Source organism: Myotis yumanensis, unplaced genomic scaffold, assembly GCF_028538775.1.
Source record: "Myotis yumanensis isolate MYYU_CA2020_CCGP unplaced genomic scaffold, mMyoYum1.0.hap1 SCAF_11, whole genome shotgun sequence".
NCBI classification, from domain to species: Eukaryota; Metazoa; Chordata; class Mammalia; order Chiroptera; family Vespertilionidae; genus Myotis; species Myotis yumanensis.
The window spans coordinates 30,757,184-30,783,194 of record NW_027223762.1 but is presented as its reverse complement, the minus strand read 5'-3'; the positions used below and the strand labels follow the sequence as shown (position 1 = coordinate 30,783,194).

The 26,011-nt window shown below is 40.1% G+C and overlaps 1 protein-coding gene and 1 long non-coding RNA gene across 3 annotated transcripts in view; one reads left to right on the top strand and one right to left on the bottom strand.

The window, feature by feature from the left end:
* Window positions 1–3,496, top strand: part of EFEMP1 (EGF containing fibulin extracellular matrix protein 1) — a 69,369-nt gene extending 65,873 nt beyond the window's left edge. For both annotated transcript variants that reach the window (XM_070429244.1, XM_070429245.1), the window contains exon 11: window positions 1,924–3,496. In XM_070429244.1, coding sequence (XP_070285345.1) covers window positions 1,924–2,085 — 162 coding nt within the window. In that variant the 3' untranslated portion in view covers window positions 2,086–3,496. The remainder of the gene's footprint in view (window positions 1–1,923) is intronic.
* LOC139019912 (uncharacterized) overlaps window positions 1–26,011 on the bottom strand; it is a 210,697-nt gene that overhangs the window by 54,479 nt on the left and 130,207 nt on the right. The gene's annotated exons all lie outside the window — the stretch shown is intronic.

The following is a 26,011-nucleotide window of genomic DNA, read 5'->3' as shown; positions in this document are numbered from 1 at the left end:
ACTGACTCTCCTTCTCTCTCATGCCCTCATTCCCACTCTGTCTTCTCTTCATACCCAAAGTGATGCTAATCCCCTGACCCCTCACCCTCCACTTTTTTCCAGTCTATCAACTATTTGATGGACCCTTGCAGTACTCTGTCACCAACACCTCAACTTCCTGACCAGCAACCTGGATCAATCCTATAATCCATATCTATTTTCATACCCAGCTTGTCAGCACAGATTAGTAATACCATAAGCCTTCAACTTCAGATGAGTCCTCAACAATCCTATTATTTTCTTTTATTTCTTCTTTTCAGCTCTTGATTTCAAATGTTCCCACACTCTTTAAATCCTTATACCCATCCTTTTCAGTTGCCTCTCTCTCTTCCTCCTTCCTGGCCAAGGTTCTTAAAGCACAGTCTGCAATTACAGTCTCTGCTTTCTCACTTCCTATCCTCACATCTCTATAGTCTGTTCCACTACTCTGCTGAAATTTCTCTGGGAAAAAAACCAACACCAACATACATACTGCTAACTCCAGGGCTACATTTTTCAGTTTCAGTCACCCTCAGCCTCTCCTGCTCAATTAGACACTGCTGGCCACTCATTTGTTTTCCACTCAATCATCTATTTTTTCGCAGCTTTCTTCAATGCTTCTCCTCTGCCCACTTCCTAAATGTTGGCCTCTGTCAGACCCAGTTTTATCACAGATATATTCTCTCCCTTGGTTTAATACACTCAGTGAAGTGACTGCTAAATCTTAATCCACTGTCTCTAACCCTGACTTCCTCTTGGTGTTCAGATTCACACATTTACCTGCCCCTCCAGCCTCATCTCCCTCTACTCTTCAGCACCCATCACATTCTTTATCAAAATGAAATTGCATCTTCTTCTGAATATACTTCTTTACAAAACTTCCATTTATTCTGGGTGACTCTCCTCAGTCATTCAAAAGTCTTCCCTTAGCTCTTGAGGGTCCCTCTTCATACATGCCTTGCATTTCTGCATATAAATTAGCATTTTCCACATTCTATTGAAATTACTGTTTACATATCTCTTCATCTACTGGAATGTAAATTTTGAGAAATGAAAGATGACAACTTTTTCACCAGTTCAAAAATTATCAGATTCTCGCCCAGCTGGCGTGGTTCAGTGGTTGAGCATTGACCTATGAACCAGGAGGTCAAAGTTCAATTCCCGGTAAGGGCACATGCCCAGGTTGCGGGCTCAAGCCCCTGTGTGGAGTGTACAGGAGGCAGCCAATCAATGATTCTCATCATTGATGTTTCTATCTCTCCCTCTTCCTTCCTCTCTGAAATCAATAAAAAATATATATGTTTTTATTATTTATTATTATTTATTTATTGTCTAAAGTTTTACATATGTCTCCTTTTTCCCCGCTTGACCCCCTCCCCCAGCCATTTCCACCCTGGGCAAGCCCCCACCACCCCAGTATCTGTGTCCATTGGTTATGCTAATATGCATGCATACAAGTCCTTTGGTTGCTCTCTAGCCCTCTCCCCTCCCCTGCCATTTGTCTCTGGATCTATTCTTGTTCATCAGATTATGTTGATCATTATATCCCACATATGAGTGAGATATATATATATAATATTTATCTTTCTCCAAAATTATTGAATTCTCACCTGAACTCCAGTCTCTATAAAGGCTGAAATACTCAAAAAAAGTGAAGAGAACATTAACATAGAGCGCAAATAGAAAACATAGAAAAAAGCAGGCTCCTTCCTTGGAATTGATGACTATGTGTGGACAAAGGATAAAGCCCAAAAAGAGTTGGAACCAAGAAAAGACTAAGGAATGACTTTTATCCACCCTTAAAATGCTTCCCCTAATTCTTTTAGGGGGTATTCTCCCAAAAGAATAAAAACTTCAATTTAAAAAAATTTATTTTCTCCCTTCCTCTTTTTTCTTTTATTTTAGCAAACAAGTCCTCTAAGTGCAATGCTTGTGCTGGTGAAGTCGCTATCAGGACCAAGAGAATATATCGTGGACCTGGAGATGCTGACAGTCAGCAGTATAGGAACCTTCCGCACAAGCTCAGTGTTAAGATTAACAATAATAGTGGGGCCATTTTCATTTTAATCTTTTAAAAGAGTTCACTGAGGCATTTAAATCAGCCAAAGAATATTGTTACCTTAAAGCACTATTTTATTTATAGATATATCTAGTACATCTACACCTATACATTGTACACTCACCAATAATACAAACAATTACACCATGGTATGAAGTGGGCATTTAATCTGTAAAGATTCAAAGTTTGTCTTTATTACTGTATGTAAATTAGACATTAATCCACTAACGTGGTCTTCTGCAAGAGAGCTAAGCATACTGTATCCAGTGAAACTTGGATTCTTTTCTGTAAAAATGGGACCAAGCAAAGATCATCTTCTGTGGTGCTTAAGGAAACTTACTACAGCTCCACTGACAGTATCACAAGGAGGCAGCCATCATAACATTGAATAGCATGAATGAGGTTTTTATAACTGCTTTGTAAGAAAATGGAAAAAGTCAATAAAGATATATTTCTTTAGAAAATGAGGATCTACCACATTTGTGTTTATTTTCATGATCAGTCTTAATATGGTTACTTATTACATAGTAATAAATCATTATTGTAGGATATTTTTAATTTTGTCAGAAACTTTTGATTATGAATGTAAAAAAACACAGTAAGCAAAAATCCCAAAATAAATAAGGTATCTCCTAGAAAATTATTATATTGAGAAATCTACAGGGAGGAGATAAGAAAACAAATTCTTTCTAAATCACATTAGAGTTGACCTGAAGACGCAAATAGAGTATCTTAGTTTGAGCTGCTAAAACAAATTATAGACTGGGTGGCTGGTAAACAACAGCATTTATTTTTCACAGCCTGGAGGCTGGCAGCCCAAGATTAGGGTGCCTGCATGTTCAGGTTCTGGTGAAATGCCTCTTCTAGGTTGAAGACTTATAACCTATCCTGGTAGAAAGAGAGGGAGAGCTCTCTGGGGTCCTTTTTATAAGAGCACTAATTCCATTAATGAAGCTTTCACCCTCATGACCTAATGACCTCCCAAATACCCCACCTCCTAATACCATTACATTGGGAGTTGGGATTTCAACATATGAATTTCGAGAGGACACAAACATTCATTCCATAACATGCAGTAAATATAATAACATTCCTGAATTCAGAAATTCCTCAAGATGTGGAGCAAAATGAAGAAAAGTTATTTTACTGAAGAAGTTTTAATTTATGAATAAAATGTAAACCCTAAAACTTTACTAACTTATCACTAAATTTTTCAAGTTTATATTTGATGCTCACAGACAAAGAAAATGGTGATGTTCTTATTGTTGGCCTCCAGAATGACAGTAAACTAAAGCAAATTACCCTCCCTCCCAGTTCTGTGAAAAATTTTTATGTCTTATTTGTTTAAAATGTAACTGCTTTACTTTGATGTACCATAGTTTTAAATAAAAACAAATATTCTTTTAGAGGATCACCCAATCTTTGGAGGTTTTTTTTAATGTAACCAATAACATCCAATATAAATTATATGTCTGGGGGAAAATTAGTTTAAGCTGTCAGAGCAAAAACAACCATTTGATTTTTTTAAAATTAATAATCTAGGAGATGAAGAAACAAAAGGACCATTAAAATCATGCCACAAAAAGATGTGTAGCCAATTTTCTCTTACATCCAATTTCAAAATACATGTGAATAAACTCTGACACCAGGTAACCTTGACATTGAAACAAACATTTCTTAAAAGTTGACTAAGTGTGCAGTAATTGTCAAAAAGAGATCACCAAGAGACCAAGATACAAAACAAACTTCTTGTGTGAGTAGAGCAGGGGATGGGCTTTTAAAGGTTGAAGGGGCATAGAAACAATGGTGAGAACAGGTCTAAACAAGGCTGAGACAAGGAGGTAGAGTTAACAACCAGCCACAACACAGCAGGACTATTGATGGTGTTCCTGTCACTCTGTTCACATGATTACCTGCAGTCCAGATAAATTAAGGCTTCATCTAAATTCTTCCATTTTTAATCAATATAGTAATTTTTCTACATATAGACACATTTCTCAAGTCAGAGTTAGGAATGGTAAAAGTTTTGTTTTTAAGCCTAAAGCCTTCTTAAGATTTTTTACTCTTAATCAAGAAGCCAGGATTTTATCTATAACTCCTGGGCTCTGAGACTTCCATGCTTTCTGACTGGACAAAGTTATTTTCTGACAATATTTAGGAAATCTTTCTTGGTTGTCAGAACTTCTCACACGGAGAAAACTTTCCTTCCACTGCCAAATTTCCCTCCCAACTAGGTCATTTGACCACTTGCAACCTCTATTCCCTCCAAGCATAAAATCTCTTACTACATACACTTTTTAAAAAATAATAACAGGATTCCAAAACCATCTTATTTTTAAGACTTGCTCAAGAGTACAGTCTGTTGAGCACAAACACTGTGCCTAGAATGCAGTCTTATGACTTAGATTAGGGCTCTTCATCGTCCATACTCCAAATTTCAACATGAACAAGCCATCCTTTCCTTCCAAGCTTCTTCCTGCACAGTGTCCACCCCAAATCATAGATCACCCTTGCTGGTTGCCATGACCAGTTGTCACTGCTGCTGTTACTTACATGCAGCGAGGTTGAAATAACACAGATACCAACCTGATTCTTATTATCTCTCTTAAACCTTAGCTAATTTGTTCTCTTTAAAAACTCCAGAGCACAGACGTAATTGTGTTACACAAAATACTCCTGAACTGTAGAAACTGAAACTCAAGAACCAGTCATATGTGTAATACTCTTGGTAATACTTTAAGCAATAAAACAAAATCTTAAAAAAAAGAACCAGTCATATAGACCTTTCTATACTTGAGAGGACAGCAATTTCCAAAAGAAAAAAAAAAGCTATCACTAAAGATGCAAATGGACTTGGTCGACCAAGATGGCGGCGTAGGTAAACACCGGAGACCGCTGCCGCAAACAACCATTTCAAAAATACAACTAAAAGACTGAACGGACATCACCCAGAACCACAGGAAGGCTGGCTGAAGAGAGACTCTACAACTAGAAGGAAAGAGAACAGCAAATCGAGGCTCAGAGGCGGCGCAGTGTGGAAAATACAAAGGTACCGAGGTGCGCGCGAAAGCGGGCTGGTGGCTGAGGGCGCGGTTGTCGTTTTCTGTCGGGACTGAGTCTCAGACTCTGGGCTCCAGATCCGGGCGAGTCTCTAGGGACCCAGACTCAAACGGGAGAAGCGGGATTACCCGGCATCAGTTGGAACCTGAGGGCAGCTTTCTCTCCGAGGTTTGCAGCGGCTGCCGGGGTTCTGAGAAGCAGAGCCTCTGGGAACGGGACTGAGCGTGGCCATAACTGCTCCCTCCGCCCGCCCTGTTGATCCCGCCCCGCCCAAACTCTGCGCACAGCCATTTGCCGATCGCCTCAGGCAAAGGCTGGATTAGCGCCTCCCCAGAAGGCAGACGTTTTCCGTACAGCTGATTCCTATAGCCAGCCCGCCTGGGGGTCAAATCCCTCTAGTGGTAACTACAACAATTAAGGCTTGGCTAGAACAAGACTGCGCACAGAGACCACAAGGGGGTGCACCAAGAAAGCATAAAAGATGCGGAGACAAAGAAACATGACAGAAATGGAGGATATGGAGCTAAGAATCGCAATTTTGAGGGCTTGCCATAAATTTGTGCAGAGCCTCACGAAAACTAATGAGACCCTCGATGCTACAATAAAGAAATTAGAAAGTAAGCATACACGGACTGAAATAAAGAATATTATACCCAATAGCAGACCAGAGGAGTACAATAATCAAACCAAAGATTCGACAAAAAACACCCAATTGGAAAAGCAAAATGAAAAAAGAATCCAAAAGTGTGAAGATAGTGTAAGGAGCCTCTGGGACAGCTTTAAGCGGACTAATATCAGAGTCATTGGAGTGCCAGAAGATGAGAGACAGCAAGATATTGAAAACCTATTTCAAGAAATAATGGCAGAAAACTTCCCCCACCTGGAGAAAGAAATGGACTTACAGGTCCAAGAAGCGCAGAGAACCCCAAACAAAAGGAATCCAAAGAGGACCACACCAAGACACATCATCATTAAAATGCCAAGAGCAAAAGACAAAGAGAAAATCTTAAAAGCAGCAAGAGAAAGAGGCTCAATTACCTACAAGGGAATACCCATACGACTGTCAGCTGATTTCTCAACAGAAACTTTGCAGGCCAGAAGGGAATGGCAAGAAATTTTCAAAGTGCTGAATACCAAGAACCTACAACCAAGATTACTTTATCCAGCAAAGCTATCATTCAGAATTGAAGGTCAGATAAAGAGCTTCACAGATAAGGAAAAGCTAAAGGAGTTCATCACCGCCAAACCAGTATTATATGAAATGCTGAAAGGTATCCTTTAAGAAGAGGAAGAAGAAGAAAAAGGTAAAGATACAAATTATGAACAACAAACATGCATCTATCAACAAATGAATCTAAGAATCAAGTGAATAAATAACCTGATGTACAGAATGAACTGGTGATTATAATAGAATCAGGGACATAGAAAGGGAATGGACTGACTATTCTTGGGGGAAAAAGGGGTGTGGGAGATGCGGGAAGTGACTGGACAAAAATCATGCACCTATGGATGAACACAGTGGGTGGGGAGTGAGGGTGGAGGGTGGGGTGGGAGCTGGAAGGAGGGGAGTTATGGGGGGAAAAAAGAGGAACAAATGTAATAATCTGAACAATAAAGATTTAATTAAAAAAAAAAAAAAAAAAAAAAAGATGCAAATGGAGCTGTTGGCATGGGGGAAACGTGAGAGTCACAGTGGTGAAGATGGAGTGGGGCTAACTCCTGGTTCAGAAGCTGGACCAAAGGGCTTACAGAGTCCTTCCTTCCAGTATTAGTGTAAGGTAAGGGGTTAATGTAATGATTACTGACATTCCTTGACATTGGTTAATATTCATCAGGTGATTTTTGAAGGGGCAACCAATGAACATCACCACCTAAAGCAGTGGTTCTCAACCTTCTGGCCCTTTAAATACAGTTCCTCATGTTGTGACCCAACCATAAAATTATTGTCGTTGCTACTTCATAACTGTAATGTTGCTACTGTTATGAATCGTTATGTAAATATCTGATATGCAGGATGGTCTTAGGCGACCCCTGTGAAAGGGTCGTTCGACCGCCAAAGGGGTCGCGACCCCTAAAGAATTCTTGCTTTACAGGCCTGGAATAAGATAAGATATATTTTATTAACACCTCAGTTCTCAATGGGGCTTTTAGTTCTTTCACAATACGTTTAAGTGAAAATAGCAAAAATAGGTAGGGATTTTTTTAATGTGATTTAGAAATCAGAAAGAAACCAGTCCCCGTATCTAATAAATGTAGTCATCTCTCCTACTCTGCCTCTACAAGATGTTTTAGTGAATCCAAATGACGGAAATACCACCTGAACACGGCCCAGTGGGATTATTATTTGGGGGAAGCTTCACAAATAAAAGTTTATTGTTGTATCTTATTTCCATAATGCTAAGCAGTTGCTTATGTTTTAAGTATCCATGAAAGTTTTTAACTTTCTAAGTCTTTTTTTAAAATATAGGCCAGCTGCTAGTCTGCTCACATGTTATGCATAAGAAGCCCACAAGGGACAAAGCCCTTCATTGATATGTTGAATTATTTTTTTAACACACTTATATTTCTATCCTGAATCATCATCTCAAAAAGATGGCAAGTTTCCATCTTCCCAGCTGGGGGGAGCACCTGCAAAATACAAACCCAAACTATGACACATCTGGTACCAAAAACCCAATCTGGCCAGCAGATTAAAATATCAGGATCATTGCACAGAAACAAGGCAAAAAGTTAACTACTTCTTATATGCCGTCAACACAGATGTCTAGTTAAGCTGTTTATATTGTAAGCACATGTATATGTTAATGGAGCACAGAGCCATTTAATAAGCCAGAGTTGGAATATAAATGCAAGAGAATGTTAAAGAGCTGAATGCAATAATTCATTCTTTTTTATCTTCCCATAGACATAGAAACTAAATTACTTTTTTTCAGAACCTCAACATTATTTTTAAACAGATGCATATAGCACAAAAAATATTTTGTTGCATTTTTGGGGTGTCTCCAAATTATTTATTTTCTTTAAAAACTGTAGTCCATGTTTTTGTATTTTAATATTTAGATTATGTTCCTTTAAATGGCAAATTACTTACTTAAACCAAGTGTCTTGGTTTTTGTTGCCCCCAAAGCAGACCCTGACACAAGAATTGAGTGTGGGTAGTTTGAGAGGTTAACTTAGGAAGCACAGGAGAGGAAGTGAGGAAAATGAGTCAGGAAAGGAAGAGATGCCAATAAATGAGTGAGTTAATGAATTGGTCACTTCTATGGGCAACTAGCACTCAGTTTCTCTCGGAATCCTCTGGGAAATCGTGTGCAATCCACCTCAACAGCATCCCACCAGAAGCTGCCTAGGCTGATCCATTTATCTACCAACTTCCATCCTTGTGGTGATGGTTGCCCCAGGGACACTAATGCTACACCCCCTTTGTAAGTGCCTGCAGGGGGGCAAGCTCTCTGGCACTAAAGAAAGTCCTCAGGCATAGGGGGAAGAGAGACAGGGGCTTAAGGTGGGATGCTGTCAATGAGCTAGACGTTTCTACTGCAGCCCCCAATAAACTCAAGAGGCTGATAAACTCAAGTGGCAGGCATCAACATCTGCTGACTGAGGTTAGTGCACTTTTTGATGAGTCTGACACCTGAATCTGGAGTAACTGGCCTGATGGCTTCATACCACAATGAGCCTCTTCCTTTACCTTTTTCCTATTGGTTCTCCACCTTTTTCTCTCTCATCCTCTATCTTTCCCTTTTTTCTAGTCTAGTTTCTCCTCTGAGTTTCACTCACTTAGCAAATCAGGTACCAACCATGTCCAAGACATATGATTCTGAATTAAATACAAAGACACATTAGATAATATGTAAAGTAGCATCTTATAGTTAATACTATGAGCCTATCTAATTCTAGAACACATCACAAATCCATCTAGAGAGTCTTATATAAAAATGGTTGCCCTTCAAAGGTGAATTTTCAGAGAAGCTAATGAAGCTCAAGCTTCAAGGCCCTTCCCTTGTATCAGTTGCTTCCAAGGCCCTGAAGAGACCCTCACAATGTGTCACATGGTCATAGTATTTTTGTAAAATTTGCATAATTGTTTAAAATCAGTCTTTCCTCTTAGGTCCCTCCTTGCCCCTAACCCTTTGTCATATCACACTTACACTGGGTAGCACTGGAGTGGTCACAGTACTTTTGGAAATCCAGCCCAGGGAAGTTGACTTAACAAGGTGCATTTAGTTTGGATTTAGTGAGATATATCTATGCAATTCACAGTCACTTCTACTTATAGTTAATTTTAGTTCCTGTCTGGTATAGGAACAGCTTCTATAAATATTCCTACCACCCTTAGCGTTACCTGACAGCATGCACAAAGGTTCAAGGCCAGGGGTCTTATCACAATATAATACGTCCCACAGCATTCATAATTAGAGTATATAGTAAAGGAAAAACAAGTTTTTATAGACTAGAAAGGAATGGGGAGGAGGGGTACAGAATGGATGTGTGTTCGAAGGCTATGCCAGCAGTCCAGGGAAAGATGATATGTCAATTTGGACAAATGTGTTGGTGGAAAGTATGAAGAGAAAGGAACAGATTCAATATATATATATGGAAGACAAAATAAAGAACTTAAGGGTGGATTGGATGTAGAGAGTGAGGGAGGACATGTCAGAAATTACCCTGGTTTCTGTCTCCCATAACCCAATAGGCAACTGTTTCTAAGTACAGATTCAGGAATCCAAGCTCCTAACATTCAGGGGCTCTACCATCTTCAACAGATGGCTTCCAAGGTCACTGTGCTCAACTACATTAAAAAGTGGATCAATGGCAGATAGAACATGAGAACTCTTTATGGGGCAGGCCTGGAGTAGTTTACATCACTCTCTCATCTTCCATTGGCCACTTTTGTGAGGAAGGCTCAGAAACAGTCTAGCTGTGTGTCCAGGAAGAAGAGCAAACAGGTTTGGTCACTATCCAGCAGTCTCTGTCTCCATGGGGAAGCTAGGAAATTCGTATATTCTTTATTCTGGGAATGGAAGTACTCCACTACAGCAGATAACAGTTTTTGAATTCCTATATTTATTTTTAGTTTCACTTATTTTTTTCTATATGCCTTCTCTTTAATGTATTTCTTGTATTCAAGGGTAAGTAGGATCCTTACTGTTTCACTTCCATGTATTCACTTTTAATGAGGGCACATCTTTTTTAAAACACTTATTTATTAATCCAATAGATATTTAAGTGTCTACAGCTGCCTCAGCCTATTGTTTACTCCTTGTCTAAGGATGACAGAAAGGGAAAAAAACGTATTGTTTTACTCAAAATAAAAGGGTATTAGAACTTGGTTTTAAATTTATAAGAAAAATATTTATGCACAACTATGATTACTTTAGTGTTATTTCTAATAACCAAACAAATAAAAACAGTTGAAATGTACAATAACTTAAACTATGGTACATCTATATAATAGAATATTGTGCAGTGATTAAAATGATTATAAAGATAATTTTTTATGGATTAGGGACTGTTTATGTGTTAAGCAGAAAATGCAGGAGGAGCTATATCAATTACATAAATATATGCACAGAAACAAAAGAGTACTCCAAATATTAAATGTAGTTATTTCTAGGATACAATTAAAAAAAACAACAGTGTATTCTCTTCTTTCTATATTTTCCTATATTTATCATTTACTTTTTTCTACAATGAATTTCATATCAGATTAAGAAGTTCTTTCTTTAAAAAATTCAAAACTAATTCAAGGAATCCATAGGAGATTTGGAAACATGACAGGTAATCATAGCCAGGCCATATTAAAGCTTCCTAAGCAAAATGGACATTAAACTAAAATTGGAGGCTGAGTCCAAAATCTGGGAGTGAGTCACCAAATCTTCCATGTGAATGCTTGTTCAGTAGTGTTTTGGTATAAATCCATTAACTAAGAATTTTAACACCTTGGTGTCCTATATGCAGCCCATAGGATGGGTCTATCATTGCTGACCTAATAGGGCAAAGCCAAAACACAGAACTGGATCCAGAGGGTCAACGTGAGTAGATGAGGTGGCATAACAAAGCCAAACCTCCTGGTGATAGAGAATCAGGGGGAGAGGCCAGATTTTGGCTGCCACAGCAGCAGAGACAAGAGGCACCAGACATCAAACAGTAGATGCAAGAGGCAAAAGCTGCAAGAGGATGTTAGGTTCGGATGTATTAAGTGAGGTTCTAGAGCAAGAATTCACATGTCGGGCAGTTCACATTAATCTCCTGAAGTGGAATTTAGACTATTGCCTCTGTTGAAAATCTAAGGTATGCTTTCAAGCATCTTAAAAGTATAGCTTATGGTAGCCTTTTCCAAGAAAGGCATTTTTAATGCCTAGGTATTTAAATAATAATAATGAGAGCTAACATTTACTAAGCCCTTATTATATTCCATGCTCAGTGGCCTCATACTGTGCTGAACCCTTGATGAGCTTTACAAAGATTATTTCACTTTATGGCATAGGCATTTTCATTCCATCTGAAAGATGAAGAGACCGAGACTCAGAAATATACTCCCTTAGTCACACAGATTGGAAGTGGTGGAGCCATGTCTGTAACCCAGGTCAGTTTGACTCCAAAGTCCATATCCTAATCACCTCATTTCTCATCAGTGACTAATTCTGTGTCCATTGATTTTATCTGCGCTTCTTTTTAAAAGCATGTCTTTAAAAACACAAAAACCATCTTCAGGGTAAGGCTATTACTTACCATGGGTAAGTAAATCACATTATTATCCTTGATGTCTGATAAAGAAATCTATCTATATCTATAAAAGTCTAAGTGATGATTACAACCAGTTGACTGGTCGCTATGATGTGCACTGTCCACCAGGGGTCAGACACTCAACACAGGAGCTGCCCCCTGATGGTGAGTGTGCTCCCACAGCCAACCTCCTGTGGCCAGCCAACCTCCTGCGGTCCCTCCCCCTGGCAGGCTGGCCCTTATCAGGTCCCATCACGTGCACAAATTCGTGCACCGGGCTTCTAGTATTACTAATAAAACATTATTGCATATTTGAAAGTTGCTAAGAGAGTAGATCTTAAAAGTTCTCATCACAAGAAAAAAAATGTGTAACTATGTGTAGTGATGGATGGTAACTAGACCTATTGTGGTGATCATTTTGCAATATGTACAAACATGGAATCATTGTGCTACATACCTGAAACTAATATAATGTTATATGTCAATTATACTTCAATATAAAAAACTACTTATGAGAGTTAATTTGGGAAAAATGAGGTCTTCTCAGCACCCTTAACATCACACCATGGGGTCTGGATCTGACTCTTCTTCCTCTCTAGCCAAAATAATGATGTCGGAAATGAAAAGTTTATAGTAGGAATGTTTAAGGCAGCAGCAAAAATTAGACTAAATTCAGGAAGGATCCAAGTGGAGTAAGTAATGCATTAAGCAATTAAGATTTCTAATTAACACTGAAAACACAACTTACAACCCTTGTGATCTTCTTTGGATCACTGAAACATACCCACTTTGGACCAAATATCTAAAGGACACTTTAAGTTATAGTGCTGTAAACATGTCTATGCACCAAAAAATAAAATCAATTGTGCAAATTTGAACAACGGCTAAAAAGAGTAAATACTCCTTTGTTTGCTTTTTTAGAGATTAATGTGAAACTGTTGAATATCAGTTGCAACTTAATCACATGCTCAGGTGCTTTTTTAAAATATATTTTATTGATTTCTTACAGAGAGGAAGGGAGAGGAATAGAGAGTTAGAAACATCGATGAGAGAGACACATCGATCAGCTGCCTCCTACACCCTCCCTACTGGGTATGTGCCTGCAATGAAGGTACCTGCCCTTGACCAGAATCGAACCCAGGACCCTTGAGTCCGCAGGCTGACGCTCTGTCCATTGAGCCAAACCAGTTAGGGCTCAGATGCTTTTGTTAATGGCTCAAGAATTGACATATTTTCTTCTGTTCAGTGAAAGCTCATGCAATTAGCTGTGTGGAAAGCTACAGACACGTTTAGGTCACTTTACCTTGACAGAAGTAACTAGTCACAGGTCATCAATTGCATACTCCATCACTGGTCCTAAATCTAGCAGGCAATTCCAAAAGTAACTATGGAGCTTCAGCACATATCATTCACCTCCTCCTGTTTTGTTTTGTTTTTAAGTCACTTCAGCAGGAGTTCTAATCCTTTTCCACGAGATGTTTCAAACCCTCTGTGATGTAATTATTATGTAAAGAAAATAGAAAGGCCGTAACCGGTTTGGCTCAGTGGATAGAGCGTTGGCCTGTGGACTGAAAGGTCCCAGGTTCGATTCCGGTCCAGGGCATGTACCTTGGTTGCGAGCACATCCCCAGTAGGGGGTGTGCAGGAGGCAGCTGATCGATGTTTCTCTCTCATCAATGTTTCTAACTCTCTATTCCTCTCCCTTCCTCTCTGTGAAAAATCAATAAAATATATTTTTTAAAAAAAAAGAAAATAGAAAGTAACTGATGCTGTGAATGTTAAAAATTGGCAGTGGATTAGTCTCAAAACAACCCATGATCACTTTAAAGGAGGGTGAAATGAAACATCTGCTCAAAGACACAACAGTAATTTGTGTGTGTATTTTGTTTGTTTTTAAACAGTCTGAGTACCAATCTGAAGATTCCATTTTCAAGTTATTGCATTGATAGCAAGATATACCCTTTCTATCCTATGAGTGTAGTATTTAGAAGAGGGTGGGCAAGCTTTAATATCAAACAAATCTAAATAGAGTATAAATAAAAAACAAGACATGAAAGATGATGTAATACAAAGCTATTTAGCTCTGCCAGATGCTTCTGTAGGAAACAGGGATCCCAGCAAGTCAAATGCATACCCTGTTATCTTCCCAATAGCTTCAATAATGAGCTACTAGTATTTAATGTGGAAGCCTGCTTGGGCCCCAGCTCTTGACAGTTTTATAGCCTTTGGTCAAAGCTTTCAACAGCATTGGGGCAGGTGTGACTAGGCAGCTAGATTGCACATACTGGCTTCCCACTTGCAGATACACAATATTTGCTTTTCAGGGTGAGCCTGTAAACCAGCTGACCAATTAGGCTGCAGATTTCTCATGCCTCATGAAACCTAAGCCAAAGCTGTGAATATAAAAGCCTCAGAAACACATGCAAACTGAACTTTCCTTTAATGTCTTCATATAATCTCTATGAAAAAGAATTCCAGTGACCAGTGGTCTTCTACATCAGAGCCATAGACACACATTCAGACAGTAGATAGAATCAAACTTCAGAAACAGAGACCAGAAATCTCTTGAATTCCTCTAACCTTCCTGTCATTCACCCTGTCATTCAAATCCCTCCACAATCAATTTTCCAACTTTTAAAACCAAAATCCTTCAATGAATCCTCTCTCCTAGCCAAATTGTTCTTCTCGTGGTCCCCTGAACATATAGTATGTATCCCTACTTCTCTGCCTCTGCTCAAAGTATTGCCCCCTTAGAATGTCATCATTCCTCCCTCCCTATCTCTCCTTCCCAAACAGAGATCCCTCACCTCCATCTACACATAGATCCCACTCAAAAGCCCCTTCTTAAATAAAGACTTCTTGGCACAGTGATTTCTCTCTCCTATGACCTCTCTTAGCATTAACTGTTTGTATATCCACTTAATACTTATACTGCTGCAGGACCAACTTCATATCATTATATAACTTTATTTATGTGTATTTTCCATCCTGGAAAACTTTCCAGCCATCTGTAGGTCACTTCTACTTGAGTGGCTGTCATCCTGCAAATTTAACATCTACCAACAAACCTATATTCTTTTTAAAATTCTATTATCAACACCACCATTCTTACATTTCAGCTAGGCTCAAAACCCTGAGATCACCTTTGAGTCTTCTTCCTCTTCCATATTCCCCCATATTTGATCAGTGGCCAGGGCCTGTGAATTCTAGCATTGTCATAGCTCTTGCAACCTACCACCTGACCCTTCCATTTCCACTACCAATGCCCTTTCTCAGGTCTTTATTTCTTTACCTGAAATATTTCAAGTTTCCCACAGTCCTCTCTATCTCAAGTTTCTCTACCTCCAATTCAAACTAAATACCTCAGCCAGATTAATCTTCCTAAATACATCTCTGAATCCCAATACTTCTCTATGCAAACACCTTCATTTAATTATATCATAAATTCCTCAATCTGACATGAAGTATGCCTACTGTCGTGGATGCTGTGGTGTGCCACCCAGATCCCCCTTGGGTATTCATTCCCCAAATGCCACAGTTAGCTTCCGACAGGTCATAGTTAAATTCCTCCCCAGAAATTTCTCTGGCTAAAAGGAGCTATTTGGCACAAATTTTGCTCCCTCTCCAGAGGCAGCCCTCACCCAATAACTAATTGCTATGGGTATATAATGGCCCAGCCCCGTTATCTCGATTCAGGACAACTTTGTAGGGTTAGGCTAGCTTCTGTATGCCATGTGGGATTAGCTGAGAGCCCCATTGCAGCTTTGTTTCAGTCCAACTTCTCTGTCTGCCACATCTTGCCTTCCTAAATCCCTTACAAGAGAGGACCCCAAGAGCATTCCCCAATTAACTTTCTGCACTAGAATCTTTATCTCAGAATTTGTGTTCAAGGAACCCAACCTGACACCTAACCATCTTTCTTTCATATCTTTCACTCCCATCCTTCATATATCCTAAATTCCAGTTAAACTAGTTTATCTGCCATTCCTTAAAGATACCTCATGCATTACCACTAACTCATACATCAAAAAAAATCTATTGAATATCTAAAATGTTCCTGACTGTATAAGAAGTATTGACTGGCCTAAAGAGATATAGACAATTAAACAGACTATTAGAATGCAGTATGAACAGTGATTTCCCAGCTGAGACCACAGAAAGAGCAAGGAAAAGAGTGTGCTAGATAGGGAAAGGCATGCACCAAGTCCTAAAAATATGAAAACTCACCTGGTGAATCGGTGGGCTGCAAATGCACTTCAGAAGGCTGAAGTTCAGGGAGTTTGAGAGGTGGTAGCAAGAGATGAGATGTGAGAGGTCAGCAGGGCCAAAACAAGAAAGGCAAGTAGACTTAATTATGGATCTGGATACTATCCTTAGGGCAAAGGCAAATTATTAGAGCACTTTAAGGAAAGAAACAACACAATGCTCATATTTGTGTTTTAGATTCATTTGACTACAGTGTAAAGAAAGCATTAGCTGGAGGAAAGAATTAAGGTAGGTGGCTACTGCTATCATCCAAGCAAAAAATGATGGAGTGATGGCCCAAGAAGGTGGTAATGATAATGGAGAGACCGGACAGATTCAGGAGATATTAATAAACTATAATATAAACGGCATGATGATTTATCATATGGAGCGAGGGAGAGAAGGAGGAATCAAAGATTATGCCACATTTCTAACTTTAATAACCAGATGTACATTATTCACTGACATAAGAAAACCAAGGCCCCGCTGTAGTGGCTCAGTGTTTGAGGGTAAACCCATGTACCAGGAGGTCACCAGTTCAATTCCAGGTCAGGGCACAGGCTCCATCTACAGCCAGGGGTGTGCAGGAGGCAGCCCATTGATGTTGGATTGATGTTTCTCTTCGATGTTTCTTTCTCTCTCCCCCTCTCCCTTCCTCTCTTTCTAAAAAATAAATAAAAACACGTAAAAATATTTAAGAAACACTGTTGAAGCTGCAGAACTGGGAAGAAAGATAGTTCAGTTTCAGACATGCTGGACTTAAGGTACCTAAGTTAGAATTGGGTATGCGAGTTTGAACAGTAGATAGTTAGATATATAGGTCTCACCTTTAAGAGAACAGCCTGGCTAGAGGCACAGGCCAGGCAACATCAGTATGTACCTGATCATAGAAACCTGGGGATAAGATTAGAAAAAAAAGTTTTCAAAAAAACAGGAGGAATACATTGCTCAGACCAAGTACAATAAAGACCAAAAAGAGTGTCCACTGATTATAAACACCGTTATGCCTTTGCACAAACTATTCTATAACCAGAAACCATAGACACTTTTCCATCTTCAAGGATCCACTCAATTGCCTCACATTTGCATAGTGATTTACTAAACACCATCACATGTCATCTCATTTACTGACTATAGATTTTTGAGAGTTAAAAACATCTCTTTTGATGCAAATCAAAACAACCATGAGGTACCATCTCACACCTGTCAGAATGGCCATCATCAACAAATCAACAAACGACAAGTGCTGGAGAGGATGTGGAGAAAAAGGAACACTTGTGCACTGCTGGTGGGAATGCAGACTGGTGCAGCCACTATGGAAGGCAGTATGGAGGTTCCTCAAAAAATTGGAAATGGAACTCCCATTTGACCCTGTGATCCCACTACTAGGAATATATCCCAAGAAACCAGAAACACCTATCAGAAAGGATATATGTAACCAGATGTTCATAGCAGCACAATTCACCATAGCTAAGATCTGGAAACAGCCTAAGTGCCCATCAGTAGATGAATGGATTAGAAAACTGTGGTACATCTACACGATGGAATACTATGCTGCTGTTAAAAAGAAGGAACTCCTACCATTTGCAACATCATGGATGGAACTGGAGAGCATAATGCTAAGTGAAACAAGCCAGTCAATGAAGGAAAAATACCACATGATCTCACTCATTCATGGATAATAAAGACCATTACAAACTTTTGAACAATAATAGATACAGAGGCAGAGCTGCCTCAAACTGATTGTCAAACTGCAGTGGGAAGGCCAGAGAGAGTTGGGGGGCAGGAGGGAGGGGAGTAAGAGATCAACCGAAGGACTTGTATGCATGCATATAAGCATAACTAATGGACATAAGACACTGGGGGGTAAGGGAAGGTAGGGGTTTGTCAAGGGCGGGGGGCGGGGGGGGGAAAAAAGGACACTTATGTAATACCCTTTGTAATACTTTAAGCGAAAAATAAAAAAAATAAAAAAAATAAAAAAAAAAAAATCAAACAATTAAATGCTGATGCAACTCCAAAAAAAAAAAAAAAAAAAAAAAAAAAAAAAAAAAAAAAAACATCTCTTTTGTATCTTGGCATCCTCCCCAGCTCATTAAAATGTGGATGCTGTAGATTCAGAAAAGAAGCCAAGTTTGCAGAAAATGATTCATAAGAGAAGAAAACCTACAGGTAGGATAGACCAGAACTATTATTTGTGCCTATCAACAAGATGCCACACTAAGTCGAGCCCGTGTCTTTGTGGGAAAGAGTCATGAAAATATGCCCTTGATTGTTTAGGAAGGAACATTGAGACAGTTAGTCTTCAACATTATATAGAATTTGGTGAATGAAATAACAGTGATGAAATCATCCTGCCATTACACTGTGACATTAACCTCAATGACCAATTTAGTGCTAGATCTAGAGCAAAATGCCCACATGTTCTGGACCCTGACTGATCTCACTCACCCCAAAAGGAAGGTCATGAGCAGCCACTGATGAAGAGGCATTCATCTTCTCACTGTTCTTTCTTCTAGAGTGTGAACATCTTTTTTAAAAAGCCTATTTGAATAGGTGCAACTGCCAACTTCACTTATCCCTTCATATTTAATGAGCCTATTTTGTTTTATGGGTGCTTCAAAAGAACTGACAGAGAAGAGGTGGCTATAAATGGAAAACATGAAGCAACTTGCTGAGACCTCATGGTGAAGTTGATGGCTTGCCTTGTCATGCCTTTGCAGACCGACATTTCCATAATTCCCTTTTCAAACACAGATCAAAACTCAAAAGAGAAGAGGAAAATTCTTGCTCTCCAAAGTGTCAACATGAAAGAATATTTCCAGGCAGTTTGAGGGAGATGCAGCCACCAACACAGTAACAGTTAAAACAGTAGAAATGTGGTAAATTTTTTTTGGAGACATTCAGCCCAGACTTCCAAAATTCACTGCACAACTGCAGAGCCAGAAATTATTCCGCCCTACCCCTATCCCTGCCTAAGCAACATTCCTCTTAAGTTCTCAAGAGGTCCTGGCATTTAGAACATTTGCAAATATTTACTCAACGCCCAGAAGAGTACCTTAAAAATGGTGGGTCCTTGATATGGTGACACTCAATACTGGTAACAAATAGCCCTGTAAGAGGTAGCTTTTTATAAAAAGTAAGAGGACAGAATAATGAAGTTGAAAGTTAAAGGTAAAACTTTGCAGCAGCTTCTATCTGGAATATGTTGCCTAAAGAAATTTCAGTTCAGTAAGACGTTAGTAAGTGCCTATAACATTAAACACTGCAGGTGACCCTTCTTTTCATCAAGTCATTTTGTCAGTCAGCACTGCCTCTATAATAATACTAGAGGCCCGGTGCACGAAACTAGTGCACTCAGGGAGGTGGGGGGTCCCTCAGCCTGGTCTGTGCCCTCTCAACAGTCCGGGAGCCCTCAGGGGATGTCCAACCAACGGCTTAGGCCTGCTCCCCTCCTAAGCTGGCAGTTGGACATCCTTAGCGCTGCTGCGGAGGTGGGAGAGGCTCCCGCCACCACTGCTGCGCTCACCAGCCATGAGCCTGGCTTCCGGCTGAGCAGTGCTCCCCCTATGGGAGCGCACTGACTACTAGGGGGCAGCTCCTGCATTCAGGGTGTGCCCCCTGGTGGTCAGTGCACGTCATAGCAATTGGTCGTTCTGTTTGGTCAATTTGCATATTAGCCTTTTATTATATAGGATTGCATACAGTATTGCATACTTCACTCCTGGATGCCCTTACCCCTTATACTGTGGTTCCCACTGACAAGCTGAGTGGGTTAAAAACAGATAATCCACCTTACACTGATCCATCATACAGGTGTCCAAGAATGCACAGCCTCATTAAATTGAGACCAGCTGTATATAAGGAGAGCATTTCAGACAGGAGGAAGAATACAATAAATCTTAAGCTTAGAAAGAAAATTAGGGATTTATTTCAATGCCAACATTTTACATGATTTAAAAAACTTTTTAAACAAGTTGAGACATGAGGGAAAGTACTTTATCAAGGTCATCTATAATAATAAAAGCATAATATGCTAATTAGACCAGATGTCCTTCTGAACATCCTTCCTTCCAGACAAAGCTGCAGTGGGCAGGGGCAGTGGCAGAGGCGGCAAAGGCCCCCCGACTGCAGTGGCAGTGGGCGGGGGGCGGGGCCAAGGCCTTTGCACGAATTTCATGCATCAGGCCTCTAAATGAATAAAAAGGACTGAAAAAATTAAACACCCTTGCAAAAAACTCTCAATGAACTAGGAATAGAAGAAAAATAACTCAACATAATAAAAACCATATATGAAAAGCCCAAGGCTAATATCATATACTATGACAAAAAACTGAAAATGTTTCCTCTAAAATTGAGAACAAGGCAAGGACACCTACTCTCACCACATATGTTAAACATAGTACTGGAAGTCCCAGCCAGAGCAATTAGACAATGAAAAAATATAAAGTAAAAGGCATACAAAGTGAAAAGGAAGAAGTAAAATTATTCAATTATCCCTGTTTGCAGATGACATAATATAGAAAACTCTGAATATTCCTTTAAAAACTACTAGAACTAATAAAGAATTTCAGTAAAGTTTCAGGATCCAATATCAACATACAAAAATCAGTTGCATTTTTATATCCTAACAATGAACTATCTGGAAAGGGAATTAGGAAAAATGTATATACTGAAAACTACAACACATTGATAAAATAAATTAAACAAGGCACAAATGGAAATACATCCCATGTTCATCAATTGGAAGATAATATTGTTAAAATTTAGTTACTAGTAAAAGTGATCAACAGATTCAATGCAATCCCTATAAGAATCCCAAAGACATCTCTTTAGAAAAACAATTCTACAACTCATATAAAACCACAAAATACCACAAATAGCCAAACAAATCCTGAAAAAAAAAACAAAGCTGAAGGCTTCACATTTCTTGATTTCAAAATATATTATGAAGCTACAGTAATCATTATACTAGTATAAAGGCAGGTGTAGACCAGTGGAACAGAATAGAGCCCCAAAATAAATCCACACACATACAATCAACTGATCTTTGACAAAGTTGCCAAGAATACACATGTGGAAAAAATAGTCTTCAATAAGTGGTGCTGGGAAAACTGAATATCTATATGCAAAAGAATGAAATCAGGCCTTTATCTCTTATACCATAAAGAAAAGTAAGTTCAAACATAAAACTTGAAACTGTAAGTGGTCTTAGCAATGATTTTATGACTATGACACAAAAGGCACTGGCAACAAAACCAAAAATAAACAACTGGGACTACATAAAAAAAGAACACTTCTGTACAGTAAAGGAAACAATCAACAGAGTAAAAAGGCAACCTATTGAATGGGAGAAAATATTTACAAACCATATATCTGAAAAGACTTCATCTCCAAAATATATAAGGAACTCCTACAATTCAATAATTAAAAAAAAAAACTAATAATCTGATTTCAAAAATGGGCTAAGGACCTGAATAGACATTTTTTTAAAAACATACAATTGGCCAACAAAGATGTGGGGGAAATGCTCCTTCTCACTAATAATCAGGCAAATGTAAATCAAAACCATAATGAGATGTCATCTCATACTTGTCAGACTAGCTATTATTTTTTTTAAGGCAGCAAGTGGTGAGGATATAGAGAAACTGGAACACTTGAACACTATTTGTGAGAATGCAAAATAGTATAATCACTATAGAAAATAGTATGGAGGTTCTTTTAAAAATTAAAAATAAAACTACCAGAGGAAAAAAAAAATGGCGGAGGCTTAGACGGACGTGTTGGTCCTTCATCCCGGAGCAGATAGGGGCGAGCAGCTGAAACGGGTAACAACCAGCCCGATCAAGCTGGGGAGGTTCAGCTGAGAGACAGTCTGCAGCCAGGAAAGACAGAGAACTCCTGAAAATTGCGGATGGTTAGAGATTGAGGCTGAAACTTCCCCCTGGGCGCCAGCGCAGCGGCGAGACCACGCCATCTTGGGAAGCGGTTACCTACCGGCATCCAGAGATCGGCTACTAACCCAGCGGCTACTAACCCGGAGGCGGCGACTTGCGGGCGGCGCGACTGCGGGAGCCCAGAGGAGGCCTGTGCCCCTCCACGGAGGGGCGGACACTCCTGGGTGGCCAGCAGAGGCACAGCAACCACGCCATCTTGGGAAACAGAGCTGCTTGAGACTAGGATCCGGGCCTCAGCACCACCCAGTCTGATCTCAGACGCATACCAGGACCCTGCAGCCACTGGGGACAGAGACCTGTGACCACAGCTACAGACCTGCAGACACGGAAAGTTCGGAGATCCCTGCTGCAGATCCGTGAGTAGCAGAGCCCATCCCCCCTTCCCCCAGGATCGCGGGCAGTGCCAGAGTAACTAACTGATAGACCTACCCCTTGCCGGGGCCTCAGCGCTGCAGAAACTTTGGCCTGAAAGTGCGCGAGCACCTTAGAACTGATCCTATGCGCACTTCGGGCTTCAGAGCCCTGGGCTGGGAGCAAAAACGCGCACAGCACCAGGAACTAATCCTGTGCGCACTGCTGGCATCAGAGCCCTGGGCTGGGAGCAAAAACGCGCACAGCACCAGGAACTAATCCTGTGCGCACTGCTGGCATCAGAGCCCTGGGCTGGGAGCAAAAACGCGCACAGCACCAGGAACTAATCCTGTGCGCACTGCTGGCATCAGAGCCCTGGGCTGGGAGCAAAAACGCGCACAGCACCAGGAACTAATCCTGCGCGCACTGCTGGCATCAGAGCCCTGGGCTGGGAGCAATCGCGCTAACGGGAGTTCGTCCGCCTAGCACAGGCCCAGAAACCCCGTTTCTCAGGGCAGGAGGCAGCACCAAGCACCAGTGACTTGACTGTGTTTCTTATCACCTGCGCCTGAGATCCTGATTTCCTGTGCATTCATACTAAGAGCCAGTGAATCCAATTCCTGGTGCAAGGGCACACAGGGACCCTGATTCTCAAGGTGAGGTTGCGCGAAGCAACAGAGACTCTGATACTGAACTCTTGGGGAACTCTGACTCCTGGCGCAAGCTAGGGGGCTCTGCTCTGGTGCTAAACACGCATCAGGGGGGCCTCTATTTCAGCACAGTGCAGGCAGGGTCCCTAATTCTAAGGGCACGCGCGAGGCCACATTGAGTGTTGGCAACACTGACACAGAGCGAGCCTGGTTCCCACCAACCAACAACAACCACACATCTTAGTGTCAGAGCTCTTCAGTGACACTAGGGTGGTGGGAGCCTCCCACTGCGCACGGCCCAGGCCCACGCAACTCAACCTTTGAACCATCAGGAGATAATCAGAATGAAGAGACGACACAATACCCAGAGGAAAGACAATGAAGAATCACCAAGAAAGGAAATTAATGAAGCTGAAGCATGCAACATGACAGAAAAAGAATTCAGAATGATGGTTGTACAATTCATTCACCGGATGGATGAGAAAATCAACAACCTATGCAAGAATCAGGAAGAAATGAAAAGTGATATAGCTACAATCAAAAACACCATGGAAAGTTTCAACAGCAGACTAGAAGAAGCAGAAGACCGAATTAGTGAGTTAGAAGATAAGGCAGAGAAACAAGCTCAATCTGAACAGCAACTGGAGAAAAGAATTAAAAAACAGGAGGAGAGCCTAAGGGAGCTTCAGGACAACATGAAACGAAGTAACATACGCATAATAGGGCTGCAAGAAGGACAAGAAGAGCAGCAAGGATTAGAAAATCTATTCGAAGAAATAATGACAGAAAACTTCCCAGATATGGGGAAGAAAAAAGTTACACAAATACAGAGAGTCCCAGGCAAGATGAACCCCAAAAGACCGACACCAAGACACGTCATAATAACGATGGCAAATGTACAAGACAAAGAGAGAATCTTAAAGGCTGCAAGAGAGAAACAGAGAGTTACCTACAAAGGGTCCCCCATCAGATTATCAAACGATTTCTCAACAGAAACACATCAGGCCAGAAAAGAATGGACGGAAATCTACAAAGTGATGCAAAGCAAAGGACTGAATCCAAGAATACTCTATCCAGCAAGGCTATCATTCAAAATTGAAGGGGAAATAAGAAGCTTCACAGACAAAAAAAGGCTAAGGGAGTTCATCACCACCAAGCCAGCAATGCAAGAAATGCTAAAGGGACTGGTGTAAAAAGAAGAAATAAAAAGCCCAGAAAGAAAGCAGCCACAAAAAAATAGAAATGGCTACAAACAAGTACCTTTCAATAATAACTTTAAATGTAAATGGACTAAATGGTCCAATCAAAAGATATCGAGTGGCTGAATGGATAAAAAAACATGACCCATACATTTGCTGTCTACAAGAGACCCACCTCATTAGAAGGGACTCACACAGACTGAAAGTGAAGGGATGGAAAAATATCTTTCAGGCAAATGGAAATGAAAAAAAAGCTGGGGTAGCAATACTTATATCCGAAAAAATAGACCTCAAAGTGAAGGCCATAACCAGAGATAAGGAAGGCCACTTCATAATACTAAAGGGATCAATACAACAAGAGGATATAACCCTGATAAACATATATGCACCCAATGCAGGAGCACCCACATACATAAGAAAACTCCTGGAAGGTATCAGGGGAGAGATCGACAACAATACAATCATAGTAGGGGACTTTAATACACCACTAACATCACTGGATAAATCCGCTAGACAAAAACTCAGCAAAGAAACAGCAATCCTAAATGACTCACTAGATCAGATGGACTTAATTGACATCTTCAGAACACTTCACCCCACAGCTGCGGAATATACATTCCTCTCAGGTGCTCATGGGACATATTCAAAAATAGACCACATATTGGGTCACAAGCAAAGTCTCCACAAATTCAAGAAGATTGAAATCATAAAAAGCATCTTCTCAGACCACGATGGCATAATGTTAGAAATAAACCACAATAAAAACAACCCAAAATACTCAAACACTTGGAAGCTGAATAGCATGTTATTAAATATTGATTGGGTTACCGATGACATCAAAGAAGAAATTAAAAACATCCTGGACACTAATGACAATGAAAACACAACAATCCAAAACCTCTGGGACACAATGAAAGCAGTCCTGAGAGGGAAGTTTATAGCTCTACAGGCCTACCTCAAAAAACAAGAAAAAATGGTAGTTAATCATCTAACTCTACAACTCAAAGAATTAGAAAGAGAGCAACAAGAAAAGCCCAGAGTGAGCAGATGGAAGGAGATAATAAAGATTAGAGCAGAAATCAATGAAATAGAGACCAAAAAAACAATACAGAAAATCAATGAAACCAAGAGCTGGTTCTTTGAAAGGATAAACAAGATTGACAAACCCCTAGCCAGGCTCACCAAGAAGCAAAGAGAGAGGTCCCAAATAAACCAAATCAGAAATGATAGAGGCGAAATAACAACAGACCCCAAAGAAATACAAATGATTGTTAAACAATACTACGGACAACTCTACTCCAACAAACTAGACAACCTGGAGGAAATGGACAAATTCCTAGAAAAATACAACATTCCAAAACTCAATCAGGAAGAATCTAAAAATCTCAATAGGCCAATAACGATGGAAGAAATTGAAGCAGTCATCAAAAAGCTTCCAGCAAACAAAAGCCCAGGACCAGACGGCTTCTCAGGGGAGTTTTACCAAACTTTTAAGGAAGAACTGAAACCTATCCTCCTCAGATTACTACAAAAAGTCCAAGAGGATGGAACACTTCCAAACACATTTTATGAAGCTAGCATCACCCTAATACCAAAACCAGGTAAAGACAACACAATGAAAGAGAATTACAGGCCAATATCCCTCATGAACATAGATGCCAAAATCCTCAACAAAATCTTAGCAAATCGGATCCAGCAGTACATCAGAAGGATCATACACCATGACCAAGTAGGATTTATCCC